Source organism: Podarcis vaucheri, assembly GCF_965113315.1.
Source record: "Podarcis vaucheri genome assembly, chromosome: 12".
Taxonomy (NCBI): domain Eukaryota; kingdom Metazoa; phylum Chordata; class Lepidosauria; order Squamata; family Lacertidae; genus Podarcis; species Podarcis vaucheri.
In genome coordinates this window covers 38617248-38643547 of record NC_138750.1, presented here as the reverse complement: position 1 = coordinate 38643547, position 26300 = coordinate 38617248, and the positions used below count along the sequence as shown (strand labels likewise).

Sequence of the window (26300 nt, the reverse complement as noted above, 5' to 3'; positions counted from 1 at the left end):
GGGTGGTTTTAGAGTGCAGCAACGAGGATGTAGAATGGAGTATGAGAGGAGGTGGGAGGCACGCGCCGAAATTTAGCTTTGCACAGGGCACCACTGAAATTTGACAGCTCAAAGTCTGCCACAGGTGGGTTTTATCATGTTCTCAGGAATATCCTCTGGGTTTCCAGGACAATGCTAGCAGAGCACAGAGGAGGAGATTTTGCAAAATGTTTAGGAAGGTTGCTGTAGTATTGTTTGTGTTTTTTTGCAGAGAGCAAACCTGAGAGAGAAATTGCAGCTTTTTGAAGGGTTTGACAGATGCTGAAACCTCTCAGCTGAATTACCAGTGATTACAAGGTGAAGGAAAGGGATAAAAAAGGCATTTTACTTTGTTTGTCTCTAATGCACACATTTCAGCATCGAATAGTTTTATCTTCCCAGTTAAACTTTACATTCCTGCCTGGTGATAAACATTTAAGATCCACTCAACAGAAAATACATTGAAAAGTTTTCTGTTTTTCACGCAGGGAGTAACCCTTGAGCTGTTGAAAGTTAGAGAAGGGTGGTGGGCCCCCCCCCGCAAAAATACGGGTCTTAAAGCATCTGGAGATAGTGTATCATTCCTGCTCTTGTTTGATTTGTATTGCTTGCATAATTAAAGGTGTGAAATAGCTTCACAGCAAAGGAACTATGCATGTTTAGAAACCGTGATAGCTGGGCGGGGGGGATCAGAGTTGCTCTTCCCTCCTTTGCTCTAATGAAACGTTTGTGTTTTATTAATTGCAACGAGATCATTAATTTCTGTGTGTCTGAGGCTAGTGTGTTCCGAATGTTTACAGCAGTTTTTGCCCAAAGCTCCTCATGGGACTGCTGCACTGCATTGTTTGACATGAAAAAAAATCTGTAAATATATAAATGTTTGATATTGCTCTTCTGGGAAATGGGGGCGGAATTAGTTTTCAGAGAAAGCAGATTAACTTTTGTCCAACAACAACAGCAACCAAAAGAAAGAACCGCGAGCTTACATTAACAGCCACAATTAAGCACTTTTAAATCCCTTTCATAATTTCTAATAAGTCACTGAACCTAATTTGATGGAACACGTGTGGGGAACCTTTGCCATCCCAGATGTTCCTGAACTGCAGCACCCATCATTCCTGGCCTTACAACACCCACTCATGAGCAAGAAGTTTCTGTCTGCTTGTCCACCTGCCTCTTCTATTGGCCAGCCGGCCGGCCTACCCATCTGCCTCTCCCCAGCTACCTCTCCTGGCTCAGATGTACTTGGAAATGGCTCTGAAAGCCAGGAAGCAAGCCAGGAAAAGAGGGAGGTGCCTGGCTGGGGGCAAGGTGGCTGCCTAAGCGAGGAAGGGAGGGAGGGAGGGAGGAAGGAAGGAAAGGAGGGAGGAAGGCACCAACTTGTTAAAAAATATGGGGGCAGCCCCCCTAAATATTTTAGGGGGGTCCTGAAGGGACCCAGACCCCATAGAGTTGACAGCCACGCTGGGATTACAACCCAGGATACAATTGTGATTTGCAGTCCTGCTTTGTAGGAAGCACTTGAACAATAATTTCCCAGTTTGGACATAATGACAACAGGTGATTTAGCAGACCAGGAAATAATGTGTTGACCCAAGTGTGCAAAGGGAGAAGGGAAGGGGATGAGGGCTGGGTGCGTAGGTGTAATGCTGATCCAACAAACCAGTATTCATTGGACTGGGAATGTGACATCATTATACATGCACACAAACTTTGGATCCTTTCCCTTTTTCTTGCCAGTTAAAAAGATATTCTGCCATGGTGGGGTGTCAGCTCTAATAATTTATCATGGGAGCACCGTGTACACAAGAGCCTAAGGAGCGATTAAAGAATTATGAACCGTATTGATTTTTGTTTCCTTACACCTTAGAAATAAAGCCTATTAAAATTAAATCAACTACATTTATGATGGCTGTTAAATGCTGTTGGCAAGGAGAAATGTGTACCTGAAATCATTTTGTCTTAATAAAATCAGGCTTGCGATAAAGAATAAGAATCAATGTGTGGAAGGAAGTTCATTTTGTTGAAACAGGATTGGTTGGTTGATAGCAAACAGATATTATTATTATTATTATTATTATTATTATTAGTAGTAGTAGTAGTAGTATCTGTGCTGCCCTTGCCAGCTTGGACTGATAGTTGTCAAAGTGAAGGGGGTCACCTAAGTGCTGCACTACATACTTAGATCTCAGTTTACTACTGACATTCGAAAAGATTGCATGAGGTGGTACAGAAATGCAAGCTTTAGTTTATAATACTGCATTCACGGACATTGAAGCCATAAGTGGGGCTTGCCACATGAGCTAGCTGACTTCCATGGGAGAGTAAATCAATGAGCCTTGAAAATACTCTACTTGGATTGCTACAGGGATGGCCGACATGGTGCCTTGCAGATGTTGCTGGACTACGGTTCCCATCATCCCTGACCACCGGCCATGGTCCCAGGGGCTGATGGGGGTTGGAGTCCAGCAACGTCTGCAAGGCAGCATGTCGGCCATGTCTGTCTTAATTTATATATTAATTTTATGTCATTCAGAGAACTGGTTTGTGCCCCTAGGTGAGACATGTTGGTGAAACCTGTCTCCACAGATGAGAGGCAGGAAAGAGTACACCTTGGGGGACAGAAGGAGGTGGCTTGTTTAGTGATTTTTATTTTTATTTTTTGCGCTAAGTGGTTTGATTGACATTTTTGGAATACATGTAGTATGACTGATGCATATTTTGTTCTACTATATATACTTCTTTGATTCATTCAGCTCTGTGATGATGATGTTGACCCCGTATGTGGCAGCTATGAAAAACGATGAAATCAATGCTAGGGAGAGTTATTGTTTGTTATTATTGTATCTATTTTTGTGTTTTTATATTGTAAACTGCGCTGTGTTCCTCATTTGGATGGTGGTACAAAAATGTAATAAATGAGAAGAAGGAGGGGGGAGGAGGGGGCAGAGGAAATGAAAATTTATTTCTACATTGCATTTATATACTGCCTTTCTGCCAAGGGACCCAAGATGGTTTACAATTTTGAAGTACTTAGGCAAATGATATAACATGTAAGATGGAGGACAGGTCAGTGTGACTGGAGCAGGGCCTGGTGTCGTCTGTGCCTGCCTCTCACACTTTTTTCCTCACAAGGCAGATGGTGTCTGTTGGCCCTGTGATGGGGAGGGGGCAGTCCGAATGGAGCAGGCCCTACGAAGCACATCATGCTGTTATAGAAACCCATAGTCCAGCCGCACTTGGGAAACTGTGTACAGTTCTGGCTGTCTTTCTTCAAAAAAGGATATGGTAAAGTCGGGAAAGATTAAGAAAAGGGGAAGCAAAATGATCAAGTGGCTGGAGCAAGTCTCCTACATGAGGAAAAGTTTGAACATTTAATGTTTAATTTTGAGAACAGGCATGTTAGAAGAGACATTTTAGTGGTGCATAAAGCCACTCCAGCCTTTAACATGGAAGCAAATTATGCAAAGCAGTGAACTGGAGTATGTGAATTTTACATTTATGCAACAGGCTAATTGATTTGCACACATTCACACATCGAGACAAGCAAGATGCATGACCAAGGACAAGACCTGGGTGAGGAGGAACCCGGTGCCACAAAGCAGTCTGTAAACTGCAACAAAACAGTCTGGCTTTGTTCCCTGTTTGAGAAGTGTATTTTGGACGCATGATACCTAGCTGTGGAATGCATTTAAAAAATCTTAACAGGGATCTTCAAGCATATTTTTACTCTATATTGATAACAGTGTCCTCTTGTTCTGTCTATTTTTAAAAAGTATATGTCTCAATCAGCTGGTTTGCTTGGCATATCAGCAAACTTGTATGTTAAAACAATGAAGTCATCAAGATCTCTAATCTAAGCACCAAAAAGAGGGAAAGACAACAGAACTTATAATATAACTATGCCATCTAGTGGTATTAAAACAAAGCAGTCGGGCGGGGGGGGGAACCTTATGCCTCAACTCTAAGGAAATAATTGAAAGAGAACAAAATCCTTAAATATCCTGGGTCACAGCTGATAATGATACAAAGAATATAAATGGGCTATTTATTATTGTTTAACCCCTGATTAAAGACTTAGGGTAATATTTAAGCCAGCTGCAAGCGTATACATATGTGTGCAGGGTGCTGGTGAAGAAACCCACCCCCCAACAATATTGAGATTTAATGTTCTGTCTTCATCATCTTCATCTAGCTGGTCCTCAACAGGGTCCTTGAGTTGCAAAGATCAGTTATCCTGTTGGTCACAGCACCTGTTCTGTTTTCAGTCCATGGCCAGGTGGTGACAGATTTTTTTACAGTGCTCTCTGAGTGGGAGATTATTGGAATTCACTATACCTTTTTTTAAAAAAAAAAAGTCTGTCCTGTTAATCACTTTGACGTGTCTCTTGTAAAATCTGTATGACTTATGAGGCAAACTCTGCCTAAAACCCTGATTTGCTATACACAGGTTTCTGTTATGTCTTAAAATGCCACCTTTTGTAGCTACGTCTTGCAATACATCTTTGAGTATTTTCCTATTGGCTCATCGCTCTCCCCACAGAATCACCCCCTTACTTCCATTTTGCTCAAAGTAATGTTCAGCCTCTCGCCATTTCTCAGCTTTCCTCCTGTCCTGCCTGTTGGAGTTTGGCATACAGTGGTACCTCAGGTTAAGTACTTAATTTGTTCTGGAGGTCCGTTCTTAACCTGAAACTGTTCTTAACCTGAAGCACCACTTTAGCTAATGGGGCCTCCTGCTGCTGCCATGCCCCGGAGCACAATTTCTGTTCTCATCCTGAAGTTCTTAACCCGAGGTACTATTTGCGTGGACAGGCGGAGTCCCCAGATCCCAAGCGGTCCCCCCCGTCATGTGGAATAACGACTCAAGACAACGTGCTATGGGATTAAATTGGCCACAACTTTATTAAATTTCAAATGTGGGTAGACCTTGGCACAGGCATTGGGCGTTCTCTCTCCCCAGTCCCCAGCCGGGGACCTAGGGAGCTTCAGGGTTATCCAGTGTGTGTGTGTGTGGGGGGGATGGGCCGGCTCTGGAGAACATATGTTCAAGCAGAGATAGCCGCCCTCGTTACGCCGCTGCCACAGGGGAGAGCAATGAGGACCTTTCGGTGTACGGTCAAAGCCTCCCTTCAGAAACCCCTTTAATGGGGAACCCTGGTATCGCCGCCACAAAGAGGAAGATGGACTAAAGGATTCCGCCCAAGGCCTGATACCGCCAAAGTTGTGACGTTTTGCTACAGGAAAGGCGAAACCTGCCAATGCAGGGAAATTCCGTTCCGGCCCTTTAACAGCGACCTTAACGTAGCAGCGCCCACATACCTGTGAAGAAAAGTTAACCTGCAAAACCTATGAAGAAAAGTTAACCTGCAAAAGAAGACATTAACTGAGGGTGGGTAGGGTGGGAGAAGCTCTGGAGCCAAGTGAGGATTCCCAGGTAAGATCCTCCCCTACCTGGCCTGGTCTCCTTGGCAACGCTTCCCCCAGGTGGGATTGGACAACTGACTGAGGTAGGCGGAGACCTCCAGGTATCCCACCTGAGGGAAGGCAAAGCCAAGCCTATGCTGATGGGGCTGCTCCAGATCTAGGGCTGCGCACGTCCACGCAAAGGGCGCCCCCCGTTTTAAGCGGGGAGCGGTCATTCTGGGTTAGCGGAGTCTGTAACCTGAAGCGTATGTAACCTGAAGCGTATGTAACCCGAGGTACCACTGTATATATAGCAGGGGAGTGGAGAAATAGGTAGTCTGGTAAGACTACTGGTTAAAAGAATAAAGAAAATTAAGGCAAACAAAGCCATTCTGAACAGAAGCTTATATGCAGCCATCAATCATGGAGTCAAGAAGTTAACAAATGGAAGGTCTAATGCTAACTTATCTGGAGACAAAGGAGGAAGGGAGAAAACCTGAGTAACAACCTGCAGCTACTCAAGAAAGAAAAGAATAGGTTACCTTTTTGTCTATCTCCCTCCCTACAAATAGTTCAGGTAGCTTATTGCAAGTGTTGCTGCTTTACTTCCCAAACTGCATTTATGCATTATCTATGTCTAAAATAGCATGTTCAGAACCTATTAAGGAAGGGCTTGAAGGTCAGGGGTAGAGAACGTGTTTTGCAAAACTTACTTTTAGATATGTCTGGGGAAACCTTGGAGAGCTACTGCAAGTTAGTAGGTAAGATCAGCTTCCCCACAACCTGGTGCCCTCTAAATGTTATGGACTACAACTCCCATCAGCCCCATGCAGCATGGTCAATGGGATTATGGGAGTTGTAGTTCAACATCTGGCATACACAGCAGGGAGAAGGCTGGAGTAGATGATACTGAACGTAATGGACCAGGGGTCTGTCTCTGCTCCTGTTTTCTTGAACACAAATCCCACTGAACAAGGTAGGACTTAATTTCTAATGCCTAGGATTGAAAAAGAAGGTAACCTCTCAAATAGTTTCCTTCCCATTGGTAGGTCACTTACCTTGTTCCAGAATGCACATCAGGTTGCCGTGATCTAGGAAAACTTTTGAAAGTTCATGAAGAACTAAAGTTTGATTTCGAAGAAAACTTGTTTTGGGATCATTAATAAATCTGTGTACTGCAAGACATTTTTCAGGAAACAGTGATGCCTGTTCTATGGATCTATGGAAAATATAGGTCAATATAGGAAAAAAATTCAGTCAACTGGGAACTAGCATAGAGTTTTGTCCCATCTGATGAAGGATTCGATGGCACAGCTTAAAAGGTTTGCTTTGATTGTGGCAGATCCCAGTGCAGTTACATGACTCTTGCTATTTATTCAGGAGTTTATAAAATGTAGTCTTTCTTCATGTTCAGAAATCCCACATGGAAATGCAATAAAATAAGGCAAGCTTTCAAAAGTTAAACTAGTTTACTGTAAACCTTATGCGTAATTTGATCAGCATATTTTCAAAACAAAATTCTATGAGTAGAAACACTTCTATGACATCCAAAAATTAATTCTAAAATGCTCATATTTTATCCTTTCATGTTTATGTTTAAATGGCACGCCAAATATAATTTAGGAGTGTTTTTTTAAAATAAATGCATTAGTTGTGTCTGTTCCCTGGATCTTCTTACAATATTCAAAGACTAACCAATAAGGAAGCCTCAAAATATTATGGATCTTTTCAAATTAGCAGAGTCCATGGTCAAAGGATCTTAGGTTGCATTTCCAACCACTTTTTATTTTGTAAAGGGAGCCCTATACCGCTTCTGAAGAAAAAGTTAATCCTTGCCAAGTGCTTGAGATCCTGGCATTCTGAGATTTTGAAATGTGCTCAGTATTTTAAAGAAAACATAATAATAGTTGTAGCTATCTATATCTTTATTTTATTTTGTTTATTTTAAAACATAATTTATATACTGCTTGATTGTTAAAAAAAGCCAGACAAACCTCCTGCAGTTCACAACAATATAAAATAAAACATCAGTTGATTAAATTAGTTGATTAAATCAATTAGTTGATTAAAAATGGGAATTAAAAGTACAGTGGTACCTCGGGTTACATACGCTTCAGGTTACATACGCTTCAGGTTACAGACTCCGCTAACCCAGAAATAGTGCTTCAGGTTAAGAACTTTGCTTCAGGATGAGAACAGAAATCGGGCTCCGGCAGCGCGGCGGCAGCAGGAGGCCCCATTAGCTAAAGTGGTGCTTCAGGTTAAGAACAGTTTCAGGTTAAGAACGGACCTCTGGAACGAATTAAGTACTTAACCCGAGGTACCACTGTATTCAAAAGATTATTAAAACCAACAGTCGATGAAAACATGTCAAAATGTACTCTATATGTCATGAAAGGTTTGCCTCAACTAAAATGTTTTAAGCAGTTGCCGTAAAAGGTATAGCAAAGGTTCCTGTCTGATGTCAACAGACTGGGAAGTCCAAAGTGTATGTATTGCCACACTCAATTTCTTACAGGACTGGAAAGTGTATTATGTGGCACTTGTAATGGGTGCCAGTTCTGCAGATCACAGCTTTTGCACCCATCAAAGCTGGTTAAAGGCACTTCTAGCTACTGAGGGTACCTGGGTCTTCAGTGACGGAGCTGGTGTTGTGCTGTTTCAATGGGCTTGCTTTATTGTACATTTCAATGGGGCATGTTTATTTTAACGTTCTCATGAAATGGTTTTGTGCATTCTAATTAATTACACTTGTAAGCTGCTTAGAACCCATCTTGGCTGTTATTAAGAGATACAATATTAATAACTGCAAGGTGACAAAGCCATGCTCATTTACCTGGAAATTAGCCCCATTTAACTGAATGAGACTTACTTATGAGTGAGACATGTGTGGACTTGCATTGACAGTGGCAATTAGGAAGCTAAATGACACCCACCTGTGAAATGTGAGGAATGGGGGCCTTTTTTGCTTGGATGTTGTGGGGATGAATGAAATGGGGACTGTGGATCTTAGTTTTTCTGAGAAATGGACAAGAACCATAGTAATGGATGCTGTGCTTATTAAAATTACTTTGTCATTAGAAAGTCCATTAATGAAAAACAAATGTTGTCTCCAGACTAGTGCCCCTGAGAACATGCAGAGCTGGAGTAGAAACTCTCTCCAGGCGAGAATAGTGCTATACGAATCTGCTGTTTACAGTAACCTCTGCAGGAAGGTCATAGTGCCTAGGCTGGATCTCAGTCTCTTGATTTTTCAGACATCACCAGGTTTTCTCAATCCACAATTTATTTAAGGGGCAGGGGAGACTGACACGTTTATACCATTATATTCAACTGAATAGATAGTCCAACAGCTTAGATTGTATTTATAAAGAACAGATTGCCTTTTATTTCCTTCTTTGTTGGAAGTTCAAACCAGCTATCTCCAACCTGAAGCCATTCAGATGTTCTCGCTTCCAGTTTTCATCAGCATGGACAGTGGTTATGGGTGACAGTAGTTCACAACATATTGAGGGTGCCAGGTTGGACAAGCTGGCTTAAATAATCATTGTCACACTTGTGTCTAAGGGGACATGCCTAGGCCTGTACTGTGAGTTCCACTGAGTTTAATGAGACACTCCTTGATTGCCCCCTAAAGCTGGATCCAAACCATTGTTTATTGACACAAACCAGGTTCCTGTATCCACTCACTTGGGAGTAAAGTCCGTTGAACTCTGTGGGACTTAATTTTGAGTAGACGACATGCAGAGGGCTTCAGTGTTAGGAAAGGGTTGTCACCCTTCCCCCATCAGAAGCAAAAAATAAAAATAGCCCATCTAAGGAGAAATCCATCCAGTATAGCTTTGCTTTTCACATTACAAGGCTTCAGGAGAGAGTTGTGATGCTGCTGTTAAATAAATACAACATAGAACTCTGCCAGGAAAATTGGAAGCTTGTAATTTATATACTGTCAACATCTACATTGTAATTGGGAAACAGGGATGTTGACCATTTCAGAAATGTCAAACAGTATCTTTTTAAGACTTGTGGAGTGTTTGTGTTGTTGATGTTAAGGAGAACTGGTAAAGGTAAAGGTAAAGGTACCCCTGCCCGAACGGGCCAGTCTTGACAGACTCTGGGGTTTGTGCGCCCAACTCACATCTATTGGCCGGGGGCCAGCGCTGTCCGCAGACACTTCCGGGTCACGTGGCCAGCGTGACAACGCTGCTCTGGTGAGCCAGAGCCGCACACGGAACGCCGTTTACCTTCCCGCTGGTAAGCGGTACCTATTTATCTACTTGCCCCCGGGGGTGCTTTCGAACTGCTAGGTGGGCAGGCGCTGGGACCGAGCAGCGGGAGCGCACCCCGCCGCGGGGATTCGAACCGCCGACCTTTCGATCGGCAAGCCCTAGGCGCTGAGGCTTTAGCCCACAGCGCCACCCGCGTCCCCCAAGGAGAACTGGATGAGATATCAAATATTGTGAAATGCCATTATTACGGCTTCATTCCAAGGGGCATTCTTGGTAAACATTAAACAGCTGCCCCATGGAGAGATGTATCAGTGGGCTGCTCCTTCTTGCTGCCTGGACTGGTGGCAGAGTTTCTTTTCCCCCCGCAAAAGAAAGATTGCAGCTATTGAGTGCATCATCTATTTCATCATAAGCCCACTTTGTCCTTCAAAGCACTGCAATGCTGGCATTTGAGGCTGGCCCATTTGGGCAGATGCCCCACCAACCCCAGTCTGCTCTCAGCTAGCCCCCACCTGCCTGCCTACATACAAACAGTCCATGGGGATGGCACAGCCTGCCAGATTTCTCCTCCTTAGACTCAATGTTGCCCCTGTAGAAGCCAGCAGGGAGGAGGAGGAGGACAAAACTGGAAGTAGATGGCTTTGCCTGTCATTGGCTCTTACTCTTTGGGACTGGTAGGTGGAAGGCAGGGAGCCAAAGGGACCAGCCACCACTAAAATTTTCCCAACCCATGAAGATCACAAAATCTTCAGGGTCTGTTTTTGACCCCCCCCCCCGAGAGTGTTGTACATCGCTGGGCTGACTATCTTTGGCTCAGCGCTTGTATGAATGTGCTTCGGAACAGCTGTCCTCAACCAGGCGCCCTCCAGCTGTTGTTGTTTTTATATAACTCTCATCAACCCCAGGCAGGTACAAAGACCCAAACTTTTGTCGTATACCAGACTGGAGAAAGCTGTTTCAGAATCATGGATCGATCTTCGCAGGGAAACTCAGCTTGATGGTGCAACTTCTAAGCTTCCTAAATTGTTCTTTGGATCTATAACTATTGATTAGTAATTTACAGGAAACATTTACTAATCATTTATTCACCATTTAGAGCTGCTTTACATTTACAAATGACACTTTGCAGCCTGATTGTACGGTTCAACTTCAGCTGCAGCAGTTCAGAGGGAGGTTTCGGCTGCTGCGTTGACATGTCCCCCGAAAATAGCTCTGCCCCTCTTGCAGGCTTCCCAAAGGCATCTGGCTGAGAGAACTATGAGAAGAGGATGCTGGCTTTGATTAGCCTTTGACCTGATCCAGCTGGACCCTTAATATGTTGTATAGGAAGTCTACCACTCTGAATTCTACTTCTTTTTCATGCTTTAACTTTGGCTTTAACTTTGTCCCACTCTAGAAACCTTTGCCAACCTGATGTCCTCTGGATGTTTTTGACTTATATCCCATCAGCCTCAGCCAGCATGGGAACTTTAGTCCATAGCATCCAGAGGACACCAGCTTGGAAATGGCTCCGCTGTAGCATGACAGAAACACAGAGAACCAACCTCCAAGAGCAATGGATTATGGGAATGGCCAGCAGCCAAGGTTCCTTTCGGTCAGGTGTGGGGAACCTTTATGCTGAACTACAACCCCTATCATCTCCTGCACTTTTTTATTTCCTCCTTCAGCTCCACGCCTTTCTCAAGAGATGAAGAGGCAACCACCCTCACCGTTACGCTCCGTTATGAAGGGAGCAGCAGGGAGGGAGCAGTGGGACATCCTCAAGGACACAGCTGCACCCCAGGTTGGCGACTCCAGTCATAGACCATCAGCCAGCATATGAAACAAGATGGTAGGTGTGAGAGCAGCAATTTTTAAAAATAATATATTGTGTATGAAAATACCATTTGCACCAAGGAATATGGTTTTGGAATCAATCACAATTCTTCTAGAAGGCCGTTGATGTCTCCCTTATTGTGAGGTTCCTTCTGTTAGGTAAAATTTGTATACCAAATGTGAACTGGCTCTTTCCAGCTAGGTCTTCCCACTGTGCAAACATATTGTTGTGCTGCATTCACTGTCCACCTCGCTGCTGTTGAAATTAACTCTTTGAACTTAGAGGCTTTAATTTCTCCAACTAATTAACTTCTGCCCATGTGGTCCCTAGAGACAAAGTATGCCATAATTGACTCAGCCCAAATCTATGGGCTTTAATTGGACCTTCAATATTGTGGGATGAGACATGGACATGAATAAGAATCAATGTGATTGTGATGTCGTCATTCACAAATAACTAGGTATCTTCTGTGATAAAGAAGCAAATCCATTCTTGCTAGGTGGGATTCATTTCCATTTTAACTGACTGGAGTATATGTGGCTTCTCACACAGATTTTGTCTTTTCACAAAACACACACACACACACATGCCATGTCAGTTGTGAAAAGGTTCATGCATGCATTCTTCACTACCTGATCAATTTAAAAGATCCACAAGAAATGTGAAAGGATCAGGCATTCAAGATGCAAAACATCCCCCTGCCCCCAAATACTGCTAGCTGCCATTCTTCAGCCTCATGTATCAATGCTTCCAGCAGGCAAGGTCAGTCGTCAAAGATTTGAACTGTTGGAAAGATCTTTGGAATGCTCAAGCCCTCTTTTGGTGTGTTGAGGATGCATGTTGTGATCGTGTGGTGGATGGGCTAGAAGGATTGTGCCGTCATTCTCGGCACAAATTAGAGAGTGGTCTTCTGAAGCAGGGAGTCTTCCTGTGCTTGTGAAGGCAGCCTGTGCATTTCAGAATCCTGGAAAGTCAAGGTCCTAAAGCACTTGGGAGGCTGCCCACTTTAAAAAGTGGTCCCGTCTCTTCTTTCCATAGTTCTTGCTGTTGTCCTGCAAGGAAGGCGTGTAGCTCAGTGGTAGAGTATCTGTGTTGCATATAAAAGGCCCCCAGATTCAACCCCTGGCATCTCTTGGTAGGGCTGGGATAGATCAGAGACCCACTTCCAGGCAGTGCAGACAACACTAAGCTGGACTGACAAATGGTCTAACCTAGTTTAAGGCAACTTCCTGTGTTCCTTCATCTTGTGGAGAATGGTGAGAATGATGACTGTGGTGGGTAGCTCAGTGCTGCATCCCTTCGTTGTTTCATTGCTGTCAATGGCATCAAGAATGCTTCAGACTTAGAAGTTCAATTCAAAGAAGGTTTCGTGTGTTTGAGCCCATAATTTGTAATATGATTTCCATACAATCTTGAGGCAACCTGCCTCAAGAAAAGCTACCATTTGCCGACACCTATAGATGTTACCCTTGTGAACAGAAACAACCCATAATATGAGTGGATTTAGAAAGAAGGAATCAGGTGCTGAGGATGAGTTGTGAGCTGCAATGTTCCTGAAAATACAAATCAGAAGGAAATACAAATCAGAATCTAGATTCATGATTATTTTCATCCACCAGATGAGACTTTGAAATGAGAAAATGTTGATATATTGTCTTATTGCTATAGTTCTCACAAAATGAATTGCCACTATCAAATGGTTTGAGTCTACTCTTGTAATCCGTTTCGAAGAAAAATGACAGATCAGCACTAAAACAAACAACAACACATGCCTGCAAACTCCCAGCACGGTGTAGTGGAATGAATTAATTGAATACCAACATGCTATGAATAGCCAGTACTGTTTTTTGACACCGCTAAACATATTTCAAGTATGTTTTCTTTCCATTGCATTAGCAATTAGGAACATGCACCTTCGGCTTGCCTAATAATTTATTCGGCTGAATTTGATAAATGGCTGATCAGATCACTTGCATTGTTTATCGTGGCAGTACAGAAGTAGGATAGTGCCCTGGGTTAATTCGCAACAGCCAGGCACATTGATTCTGACAATGACTGCAAGCAAGCAAATGCTTTAGGCTGGTCAGCATTAGCATGTGTGCCCAGCATCTCTCTGAATATTCATTGTTAAATGAATTTACATTAAACCTATCAAAGCTTAAAGAAGGCCATGGGACTGGGCAAGAAAAATCCAAAGCTAACATGTGAAAAGGACTCGGTGAAAATTTATTGACATTGCAAAGGCATTGATATTCTGTATATTAACCTGTCCCATTTAGTAATTTATTCTGCTTGTGCCTGTGTGTCCCCAGCACTTAGATTAGGGCATAGCCAACTGGCTGTAATTTAGGAGATCTTCAACACTAGATTTGGGAAGGATGACCAGACCCTGTTCCACCTCGTGCAGCATCCTATAAAGGCCATGTGAAATGAAGACTTCATTTGTAGAGATAGAGGAGAATTTTGAGTCGGTTCACATTTAAAGGGAAATCTTCCTAATTTGCACTTTTCAAAACAAGATGCAAAACAAAACACAGCCGTCCTTCGAAATTTGGACATCTCTGAATTTTGCAATGCAGCTAAGTAACGTGTACAAAAATGCATATACCAGGGTAAAGCGAGCCTATATTAGTGCTGCATTAAGGAAACGTGCTTTGCAAAAATAGGCATATTTGGCCAAATGTCATATGAAAAAATGCATATACTATGAGAAATTCACACTAAAATGCTGGTGGGTTTTCATGAGGACTTAAAAATATATATATATCTGCAAACCAATGTGGCAGGCATTGTGGAGAACTGAACTTCAAATTGAAAAAATGAAAAATGAGAGAAACTGAAATGGGCATATTTGTCCATCCCTACCATTTCTGTGTTGGTGGCAGGTACAGAGCATATCCTGAGGAACCCTTTTTCCAGAACATTTTTCTGTGTAGTTCATTACTGACTGATATCTGCTAGAAACAGAAGGGAAACCAACACATTATTGACAGTTTTCTCTGTGTGTATGCATTCATTCATTTATTTTATTAAAACATTTTTACACCACCTTTAGCACTGGATCTCAAGGCAGCGTACAAGAACACTTAAGATCTAAACTTAAAACATCAGAAATACATTAGAAATACAGTGCAAGCAAAATGCAGCTAATAACATTTGTAAGACTGGGAAGGTTTGTCTAATCTAGTACACCCATTAGAACAGGGGTGGGAAACGCCAGGGGATATAATTTGACCCTAAAGGTCATTCCTCCCAAGCCACACAATTTTGCCTTGGCCATATGTGCCTGTTTGTAGTAAGGAACCAGCAGTTGCTACCAAAGCAGCAGGATTTAATTGATGGAGAGGTTAAATCCTGCTCAGTTTGGCTATGCATATCTAGTCCCTGCTGGGGACAGGTGAATGCAGCCAATGCAAGGAGCCCTGTTTTTTTGCAGGCAATCGCTGCGAGAGGAACTTCTCCTGCTTGCATCCCATGCTTGCAGAATGCAGACTTCTTTCTCCACTCCCCCCCCCCCAATCACTTGATGTGGAGGGGAGAAAGATGGCTTTCTTAGTCCTGTGCTTAGCACTTGGATAAGCACTGGGCACTGGGCTGGCAACACCCCTTATGCTGTGCTTCCCAAGTGCCCAACAGACCGATGATTGTCAGATTCTTGGGAAGCCACCTGTCAATCATGCCATGTTATAATTGCACCATGTAAATGACAGCATGTGCCATGCAAAAAAATTAGAACAGTATCTTGATATTAGAAAATCGCTTGAGAGCTTGTTTCTTGCATTCACTACTCCTACAACACTGATAGTTCAAACAGCCTGGTTGTGCAGCCCAATCCTGTCCATCTTTATTTGGAAGTAAGTCCCTTGGAGCTCAGTGGCTCATATTCCCTAGCTAGAATAGCACCACATGCAGCTTTATGGTTCCTTCACCTTTTTATGCTTTTCTGGGAATAAGGTAATTTTCCTGTAAGAAAAAACACATATTTCCTTAAATGTGGCAGAAACATTTTTTTACTGCACTGTGTACATGGATCTGCTTGTATGATTCATTTAATAGTGCTGGGATAAACCTTCATCCCATAATCTAGATACTATGGCAAAAAAATAATAATAACCCTACTATGTAATTTATTTGCTCTCTAGAAGCAGCTCACATTTATATAAAGTTTTGATACCCAAATGTAAACATCTCAGGAAACATTGATTTTTCATTGCTCTGGAATTAAAAAGAGATGAAATCTCATCAATAATTCTGGTATTCTGCGATATATATATTTTTTACAACTTTCAGGTGCAGAAGTGATCACTTGCATGTTTACAGCTGGATGCTGTTAGAGCTGTGGCATGCAAACACCCTTCAGTTTAATTATTTTGGTAAGCTGCTTCATAAAACAACTGTGTAATACACATTGTTAAAGTTATATTTATATATTCAATAAAAATGATTCCATTGTAAAGTATATATATATACACATCCACATCCACTTATTTCTGGCTCTGTGTGTAAGCCAAATGACAGGTCTATTGCATTTTTATATGTGAGCAAACATATCTTACAGACATTGTATAATTACATGCAATGCAAGAAATGTTTCTGGGTCCTTATAACGGTTTTGAGGTGAACAACCCCATCTGTTTTGAGATCCTTTCAAATATTTGGAAAATGTCACCATAACCCATCTTCAAATTTTCCAACTGCCCCCTAGGCTAAGAATTTTCAGTTCTTTCGGCCTGTCTTCATAGGATTTCACAGTTAAAGCCTTTACCAACTTGCTGATTCTCCTCTGAGACCATTTCTTTGTCTTCAAGCTTTCTCCTTAAGAATAAGAACTGTTCTGAATGACCTCGTGCCATATAAATGCTCGGTCACATTTGTCCCTTTGTTGAACTTGGCTTGTATTTAGGGCTGCATAAAAGAGAGAGAGAGAGAGAGAGAAGTGCATTACTGTATACTTTTCCAGCCCCATATGAAAGTGACATTTTGGGTGATTTTCTCTAGCGGGCAGATGCAAATTCTCAGTCACTTTGGGGAGGGCAGGGGAAGCCACCATCAATTCTCCCCAATGATGCTCTTGCAGGAATGCTATGGCATGAGATAATATCCATCCAACAGCGCATGTAGGCTCTCTTGAATAGAAAAGTCACTTTTAGTATTGTTTCATCCACCAGAAACCCAGGTTACACGCATGGTGAAATATAAAAAGTGGATGATTTCCTCTTTATGCTGGTAGTGCTGTTCTTTAAAAAAAAATCAATATTCATTTTGGTAGATAGCATCATAATTAGTCTAAGAATCATGTGTTTTCTTTCTGTTGCCTAGGTTCCTCAAAACCTCTTATCTCATATTCGAAGATGAAATATCTATGGCCCGGGTAGCAGGGGGTTTGAACAGCTCTTATGCATGATGCCACTTTTTCCATGGAGATATGGAGGTATGACTTTGTTACCAATGGCAATGGAAACCTCTTATTAGCATAAGCTACCATGATTGGCTTTGGAAAGACCCTGCCTCTGGCAGACCATCTTTGATGCTTTTCATTTACATAGTGATTTTAATTCAAAGTACTTAGCATTTTTAAGCACCATTTCTGTTTCGGCATCCAGGTTGTGAAGCTCCTTCCCTAAATAAGTTAAGTTGGCTTCTTCCCTCTTTAGCTGCTAAGACCTTTACATTTTGCCATCCTTCTAGAGTGCGTAAAAATTCTGCCTCCTTGTTTCTAAGCCCAGTGATTTTATCCCATTGTTGGCTTTATTGTTTTACAACGCTTTGACCTGTGTTTGCTATCATTTGAACAGTGCTTTGTTTGGATTTTGATTTTTTTTTTGTAAGCTGCTTTGAGTTTGTTTTATGAAGAAAAGGGAAGCAGACGCTTTAAAGCTGACCAATAAATACATTCTCTTGCTGAAATCCTTACAACAACTGTGCTTAGGTCAGTAATATCACCTCAGAAGTTGGAACTGAAAAGTGGCTTGTTCAAAATTGCATGGTCAGTTCATGGTAGAAGTGAGTTTCAAACTGGGAACTTCCCAGTTCATACCTCAGTCTATTAGCCACTGTTTTACGCTAACCGCAGTGTAAGACGGGGTGGGAAACCTGTGCCCCTCCAGCTATTTCTGGACTCCAGCTCACATCAGCCCCAGCCAGCATGGCTGTTGGTCAAAGATGATGAGAGTCCAGCAACATCTGGAGAGCCATTGTTCCCCCATGCCTGGTGTACAAGATAATAAGATAACCTAGGAGTTCGAAGTAAGTGTTGTTTTTTAAGAGTAGAAATGGGAGTTAGCTAGCCATGATCCAGAAATAGCGTTGAGCAAATAATCAAGGGGAAGGTTGGGGAAAGGGTCTATTCCATGAAGACACATGTGACAAATTGTGAGAAGGCCTCTTTCTTTGATGGGGAGGATGGGGAGATCTCTTTCTGCATGCTGAAAGGCCTGGGTTTTATGGCTGGGATGTAGCCTACTGAATAGTAGACTCCATAAAGGACTGCTGCCACTGCTGCTGCTGCCCAGGACTGACCTGCTGGGAGCCCGAAGGGCCCTGCCTTGCTTCTCTCCTCCTGGCTTGTGGTGGGGTCTGACAGGCTCCATAAAGGGCTGCTGCTGCTGCTAGGCAGAGAGGGCTCTGTTTTGGTTTTTAAAATGGCTTTTATTTTTTATCTATATCATTTTAAATTGTGGTTGATATTAATGCTGTAGTCTTAGTTTTAGATTTTATGATTTATGTGGAAATTGTTTTCCATTTGGTTGTGTACTTTTTGATGTATTTTGTTTATTACTCATGACTTTTGTTATGTTGGTAATTATGTAAAACTTGTGATGTTGTAAGCCGCCTTGAGTATTGTTTTAACTATGGAAAGGTGGCACACAAATAAGATGATGATGATGATGATGCACAAATGTGAGCATTTCATCCATTGTTTTGACTGCTTCTGCCACTGGCAAGAGCTATGTGGCTTCTGGAAAGTTCTTCATTAAGAAATGCAGTCCTTGAGCAGAGAAAGATCCTCTGTCCCTGATCTAAGGATACAGAATGTGTGACTTAACATCCCCAAGTTGTGAGCTTCCTTATCCCATTCCAGTTTCTTGGACATTGCTTGTGGGTGGAGAATCCTGTTGTGCAATTCTATTTATTCATCTGCAGTACCATTATCTGTATCTACACCTATCTTTAGATATTTGTGTGCTGAAATAGCTGCACTGGATTTGAGCACAGGGCTAGAAAAAAAAATGCACTCCATTAAGTCACGCTGGATGGGCACCTCTGCGTGCTAATTTCGGAGCATAGAAATTGACGACCTTAAATATTTTTATGAAGCCTGCGCCAGGTTTAAATTGTTTTTACAACTGTCTGTGTTTCTAATGTTGTTGTTTTTATTACTATGCTTAATAAGCTGTAACATGTTCCACAGAATAACTGCCTGGCGATTCTGCACATATGGGATCAGAACCTAATGACTTAATACCATTATCATCAGAGAATGGATGCTTCATGGTGACTGTTCACTGTGTTGTGATGACGGGAGATTATTATCTATTTAAGTGGGTGTTGCAATTACAAAACATATAAAATCTCAATGTAGTAATGAATATATTTTTATGGAAGTTGCATTAACAGTGCGTGAGTTTGTATGCCCTCGTTCCATCTACAGAGAAAGCCAGGAGAGCCTAGCCAGACTGTGGCTGTGAAAGGTATAGTCAGCTCAGCTCAGCTGTTCACAGAAGCCCACAATGGCTTTCTAATGTGGGATTGCACTCATTTCTTGCTTGTGGGCTTCTCTTGGGTTAATTACTGTGAGAGCAGAATGCTGGTATGATCCAGCGACACTCTTTATGTTCTGACTTTCCCTGTTCATTTCAGTGGAGGAAGCATCTCCAAGCATATAAAGGGAAGGAAGCATGGCTAGAAGCTGGTGACGTCCTTCCTCACCAAAAGACTCACACTCTGACACCTACACACCTGACACTTCTTCCCAGGAAGCACCCCAGCCAATCAGATTAAATATAAAAATAAAAACAATATCCCTTAGAGAACGATAATGCTCTAAGAAGAACAAATCAAAAAGGGGTGACCTCCAAGCAGTGACCTCCAAAGGGTGACCTTTGGGGACCAATGCCCTGGACTCTGCTTGCCAGCAGATGCCCCCCCCCCACATTGTGGCATCTTGTTTTTTGATCTCTATGGGCAGAAGGAGGGGCTCAGCTTCCTAGAGTCCTCTCATCACACTTCCAGCCTGTTTCCCCACAGCTGTAGAGTTTCAAAGACAGATGAGGACTATGACTAGCCATGGTGATTCAGTTCTGCTGTCAGATCAGAATGCCTCAGAATGCCACTTGCTGGGAACCATAGAAGTGCTGTTGTACTAAGGTCCTGATGGTGGGCTTTCTATAGGCCTCTGGCTGGCCACGGTGAGTGCAGGATGCTGGACTAAGATGGGCCTTCGGTCTGATCTATCAGGCTCTTCTTATGACAATGGGAGCCACACAGAGCAGACAGAGGGTGATAAATTCTTCCTGCCCTGCTCCCTTTCATCCTCAATGTCCAGCACAGTCAGCATTCACATAGACGGGGAACAACTCTAGCTATTTTTAGCAGTTAACATTTTGAGTTGTTAATAATTTTACTGCTCTCAGACTCTGCTGTTAAGGTGGTTTATAAGGTTTTTATGGTATTTTGATATGCTTTGGGTGATATCCAGCTAAGTAGCACTCAGGGTAGAAACACTTAACTCAATAGGTCTAAATTACTTAGATACATTGATCTCAATAGGTCTGCTCTGAAGATGACTAATGCTTGGGCATCACCATTAATGAAGTGTTGTGTATTATATTATACCATTAATGAAGTTGCCTTGTGGGGCAATGCCCCCAGTTTGGCAGCTTAGAAACCTCTCTAATAAACAAATGATGCATTTGCATGTATTTAGTACATTCTCAATGTTGCCCTTTCCCCCTGGAGCTCAAAATGGCAGATGTGGTACATTTTTAATCTTCACAAAAACCCTGTGAGCTAGGTTAAGCTAAGGGAAAGCAACTATCCTACAGCGAGTCAGATGTTATGGCTAAGTTGGGAATTGATGCTGGGTCCAAAAATCTGTAAATAAAAAGTTTGGGATTTTTTTTAAAGAGCTCACTCTGAACACGTTTCTCTGTAAACAGCTTGGATGGCCTCCCTGGTCCTCATAATCAACATAGATGTCTGTTTCTTGACCCCATGACAAAGCCTTTTGTGAATTTTCGTGACTGGAGTCATATCACGAGTTTTCAAGCCAGTATTTGCAAATAGAAGATTACGTTAATCCTCAGTGACAGAGATTTATGGCATATACTGCCCTAGGTTCTGTTACCTGATGTAGAACAAACTGATTTTATTTTATAGACAAAACCAATTTAAGAAATAAATGACTCCTTTAGCCATATAAATTATCTCTACTCAACTTTTATAAATAAAGCATGTCCAGGTCTTTAGATAAAGCATGTTTTTGACATTTACAGCCAAATGATCCCTTCCTTTTTATTTCTAGACTCAGAGTTGGTACATGGAATGAATCATTAAGAGAAATTGTAATATTTCTGCTGACAGAAACCGTGTTAGTAAAGGATGAAATTTAGTCTTTTCTTTTTGTGCATTTTATTGTGTGATAATCTGATGGCAATATACTGAAAAGTTGTAGGAAACAATATTGGATGGTTTTATTTTGCGATAAGACAAGGATACCATTGTTGTAAGACATTTTGAAAGATGCTGATCTAAACGTCTCAAAGGCCCTTAAAATATAGTGCTTTCTAATTTTTCCGAACAGCAAAACTGTTTTACAAACCTGTGCAACTGGAAGCAGGAAATAAAAGGCAAGACACATAAAATTGAATTAGGTTGAATTAGGACCACATTTTATTTAAACAAACATCTACAGTGGGGATGAACAGTGCCAGCAGCTGGTCTAAATCAGTGGTTTGGGTGAGGCAAAACAGGGTCATGTGCACTTTACCTAGACCACACCTTCGAGGTGAGTAGGGGCTGCTTCCTGACCCCACTTGACTGCAAGATCCCATGATGTGATCCTGGGGTCAAGGGCTTGTATTCTGCCCTACTAGCACTGGTGCACACACACTTGCTTCTGCTTCCTGATGGACTGGCTTTCCTTCATCTGGCCTGACTGCAAAAGGTGCTTGCCAGCTGTAGTGTGGAGCTGTATTCAATTAAATAGCTATGCAAGCACAAGAAGTTCTGCTTGCACAATGGGACTTACACAATTGTCCTCCACTGCATGCACCCCAGACCTGCTCCAGAGGGTTGGGAGAATCCTCAGAACAGCACATGGCAAGGCGGGAAGAGAGGGGAGACTGTTCCACTGGGCAAGCAGAAATGCTTGCATTCTAGAATAGTCTCCTTAGCACCCCTTTGAATACCATCATTGGCTGAAACACAAATATTAGGGTGTGTGTGTGTGTGTGTGTGTGTGTGTGTGTGTGTGTGTGTGTGTAACTAATGTTGTGTCCTAATGTGTGAAAAACTGAAAGAACTAACATAATTTTCTTAACTTCAACATTTCCTGTGTGTATGTACATACACACTTGTAATTAATAATGTGTGTGTGTGTGTGTACACACACACACACACACACACATAATTAATACAGTGGTACTTCGGGTTACATACGCTTCAGGTTACATACACTTTAGGTTACAGACTCTGCTAACCCAGAAATATTACCTCGGGTTAAGAACTTTGCTTCAGGATGAGAACAGAAATCATGCAGCGGCAGCAGGAGGCCCCATTAGCTAAAGTGGTGCTTCAGGTTAAGAACAGTTTCAGGTTAAGAACAGACCTCCAGAACGAATTAAGTTCTTAACCCGAGGTACCACTGTACTGTTAATTAGTGTGATATTTTCAAGTATTGTAAGATATTAAGGGATTTGAGGGAGGGAAATGCTGTTGACAGTATATAATGGGAAAGGAAACTGTGTTGGTCAGTCTCAGAACAGCAGTGGAACAGGATTTGGAGTCAAGCTGAAAGATGGTTTTTATGTTTACCAATTCATGAGGCACAATATAAATTATTATTGCAGTGGTACTTGAGACCTGCAAGACACAATGGATTTCGCTCAGTGACCCACTTCAAAGGTTGGAAATGTACATCAGGGAAGACACATTTATTACATATGTGGTGGGAGTGTCTGATTGCAACTAATTACCGAGACAGATAGCATAGTCTGTTTCAAACATGATTGGGGTTACATAAAGAATCACCCCCATGCTGATCCTGTTTAATGGGATTGAAGTGAGGTAGCCAATAATTTGAAACCATCAATATGGGTATTGTTGGTCTGTGGACCTGCTTAGTCTACTATCCAGGCACTGTCAGTGGGAAACTTCAAAGTCCATTATCTTCTTTCTCTATGGTAGCTCTTCTAAGAGAAGCTTTTCCCTTTTTTTGCACAAATTCCTCTTGGCAATCAAAGGCATTTATAGTTTGGACCAAGTAATGCATGGAGGTACGTTATGGAATAATAACATGCCTTAGCACAATCAAATCCTCATCGTGTTCAGGTGCTCAGCACCTCAGTAATCTAAATAATTGATTCTGCATCTTGTTAACAAATGCTGTAGAAACTGAAGCATGTCTAGTGCATATAGAACAAGTTGCAAAGGTCACACCCAAGCCACTTCACATTAAAACAAATCCCCCTCGAAACTTTCATAAACACCCCCCCCATCCATCAGTCTGTTAGGAAAGTACATTTTTAACTTTTTATCTTCAGCCATTTTTGGTGCTAAAGTACATGTTCGAAGAGAAATTTCATTAAGGTTTCTATTCACTGGGCCTGAGAAATTGCATCAATTTCTATTTCAATTTGCAGCGCAGTTAATACTTGAGCTTCTTGTTTGTTTTCAATGTGGCAATTATTCTTTACATTTCTTTTCAGTTTTCAAGTCAAACCCTTTGACGCTCTCTGTAACTGCCCTTTTCGAGTAATAAAAGCAAAAAATCTAGGGATGTGCTTAGTTTACGTGCAGAAAGATCACATTTTTAATAACTATCTATTACACAAATGCAATTATTGGTTAAGATTTTTGATGTTCAGATGATGTGCCAATTTCTTCTATGCAGAAGGTGGTGCAAGGTGGCCTTGTACTTATAATTGGAATTGTATGCCATAATTGAATAAGGCAGAGGCTTTGTTAAATTAGAATCACCTGCATTTCAGACCCAATAACATTCTCATCTTCATATTCCGTTAAGCCTTAAAAGTACCCCAGTGTATAGTGGGAAACCACTTAATTTAAAAAGCTCATTATAAACTGTAAACAAATCTTTACCTGCAGGAGAACATTGCATTTCCTGAGTTTTCGGGAAAACAAAAAGGGTCCTCTTGGTAATTAAACAGTTGCTTATGCAGTCGCTTCAGAACCTGCACAAACAAAACACCACTAGCACCATTTTTTCTTGCACAAGTACCTATTTTTTTAATCAAAGATCAGTCAGAGCACTTTATTATGGGGGCGGGTGGTGGGAAGAAATCAACAAAACTCTTAGAATGCTTCTTGCTTTCTTAGATGGAAGGCAGTGAGGAATGTGTGTAGAATCTTGCTCATTTGCCACGTGGCCTCCCCAAAATGGTTATCCAGAAGGGAATGAAACCCTCTGGTTGGAAGAGGTCTCCCGCCTCTTCCCTAAAGACAGACAGAAGGCAGGTGGGAAGCAAACAGAGCGATTTCATAGCTCCATGTGGACTAGAATGCCTTTTAATTAAAAGTCACTGTGTCTTTTAACGGCCGTGGCAATCAATGTCATTGCTCAGTTGTATATGCGTCTATTTTATCTTGCTGTTCCTCTGCGACTGTGATTGTGGCGCAGAGTATAAAGCATAACTCAAAGAAACGTACAACACAGCACTGATTGCTCTGATGGATGAACTTACTGTGGCTTAAAGGAAAACAAGCATAATTTAAAAGGTTTTGATCTATAAGCAGACATCGGCATCATCAGTCAACAGACATCAAGCAGATGACTTGCCTAGCAACTCAATTTCACACGTGTTTACTGGTTGTAAGTCCTACTGAAGCCGACAAGGCTTTACTCCTATGTGAGGATGCATAGTATTCCTTCAGATAACGTATTCCATAAGGGATTACAGGCAGGAAAGGCAACAGGCTCTCTTCTTTAAAACGTTGTTGATACATCTGTTTTCTCCCCATACTTCTAATTGTTTCACAACACAAACAAACTAGGAACTGTACAGAATACAGAAGTGAAATCGTACCTTCCTAGGGATAAGATAAGAGGATGGGGGGCAAAATGCAGCCCACACCAGCCTCTGTATCTGGCCCCCGAGATGCTCCTGTAGCCACATCTCTCACCAAGCCTGCAATGTGCCCTCCTAGGGTGTTTTTGCCTGGCTGAAATCAGCGGCAGAGCATATGCCTGCGCTGCCCAGGGTGGGCGTGCTCCCAAGGGGGCAGGGCCCAGAGGGTGCCTTCCCACGCACCAAGGTTCAGGGTCAGAGAGGGGCGGGGAAGCTGCTGCTCACTCTCATCCTGCTCTCTGCAGCCGGGTCCGGCAATGGAGTTGCTGCGGCCGGGTGTGCCTCGCCAAAGCTGAGGAGGGCTGCTCTCTGCCACCGGGTGAGAAGAGCTGCTGCTGCCGGGCGCAAGGTGTACCGCCCACTCGCCTGCCATTTTGTCACCCCCCTCAGTCATGACACCCCGGGGCAGACCACACCCACCACACCCCACTTCCTACGCCTCTGGCTGAAATGTGTCTTTGAACTCTGATAATGCTTCCTGCTCGCCTGGATGGTTGTAAGATATAGAGGGGTGTGTAGAAACTAGCCTACTGTGCAAAGGTAAAACCCACATTCATTGTTAGCCTACAAAACCTTACTCGACTCAGGATCTCAATACCTTAAGGACTGTTTCTTCCCATACAAACTGACCCAGACTCTCATACTCTCCAACATTTCTCCAATGAAAATAAAGGTAAAGGTAAAGGTACCCCTGCCCGAACGGGCCAGTCTTGACAGACTCTGGGGTTTGTGCGCCCATCTCACATCTATAGGCCGGGGGCCAGCGCTGTCCGGAGACACTTCCGGGTCACGTGGCCAGCGTGACAAAGCTGCATCTGGCGAGCCAGCGCAGCACACGGAACGCCGTTTACCTTCCTGCTGGTAAGCGGTACCTATTTATCTACTTGCACCCGGGGGTGCTTTCGAACTGCTAGGTTGGCAGGCGCTGGGACCGAGCAGCGGGAGCGCACCCCGCCGCGGGGATTCGAACCGCCGACCTTTCGATCGGCAAGCCCTAGGCGCTGAGGCTTTTACCCACAGCGCCACCCGCGTCCCTCCAATGAAAATAGGGACGCCCTAAGGAAAAGCAGGACATTCTGGGGTCAAATCAGAAACCAGGTCAGCTGCTGTAAATAGGGACACTTGGAGGGTCTGGACTCTGTGCTTGTCATCTGAGGCCATTCTCTGTGTCCCCTCTCCCCAAGAAGTTTGGAGGGTGACAACATGAGAACAGACCATTTCTGTGGAGGCTCCTCATTCGTGGGATGTTCTCCCCAGAGAAGTTTGCCTGACGCCATCACTACATGTCTTTAGACGCTTGGAGAAAACATTCTTCTTTACCCAGGCCTTTGGCAAGTAAACAATTTGTGGCCTTTAAAAAGGTGGGGGACAGTTATGATTTTATCCAGTGATTATTTTATGTTTATGTTTATTTTTTTGTGCTATGTAAATTATGTTTTTAATGTTGTACACCCCGCCTGGGATCTTTGGATAAAGGGTGATATATAAACTGATAAAACAAATAATGAAAGAGTGAATTTAGAT

The 26300-nt window shown here is 42.6% G+C and overlaps 1 protein-coding gene across 2 annotated transcripts in view; it reads left to right on the top strand.

Annotated features, from left to right (window-relative positions):
* ZNF804B (zinc finger protein 804B) overlaps positions 1-26300 on the top strand; it is a gene marked incomplete at its 3' end in the record, with an annotated part of 315429 nt that overhangs the window by 53749 nt on the left and 235380 nt on the right. For both annotated transcript variants that reach the window (XM_082194120.1, XM_082194121.1), the window contains exon 3: positions 11321-11484. In XM_082194120.1, coding sequence (XP_082050246.1) covers positions 11482-11484 — 3 coding nt within the window. In that variant the 5' untranslated portion in view covers positions 11321-11481. The remainder of the gene's footprint in view (positions 1-11320; positions 11485-26300) is intronic.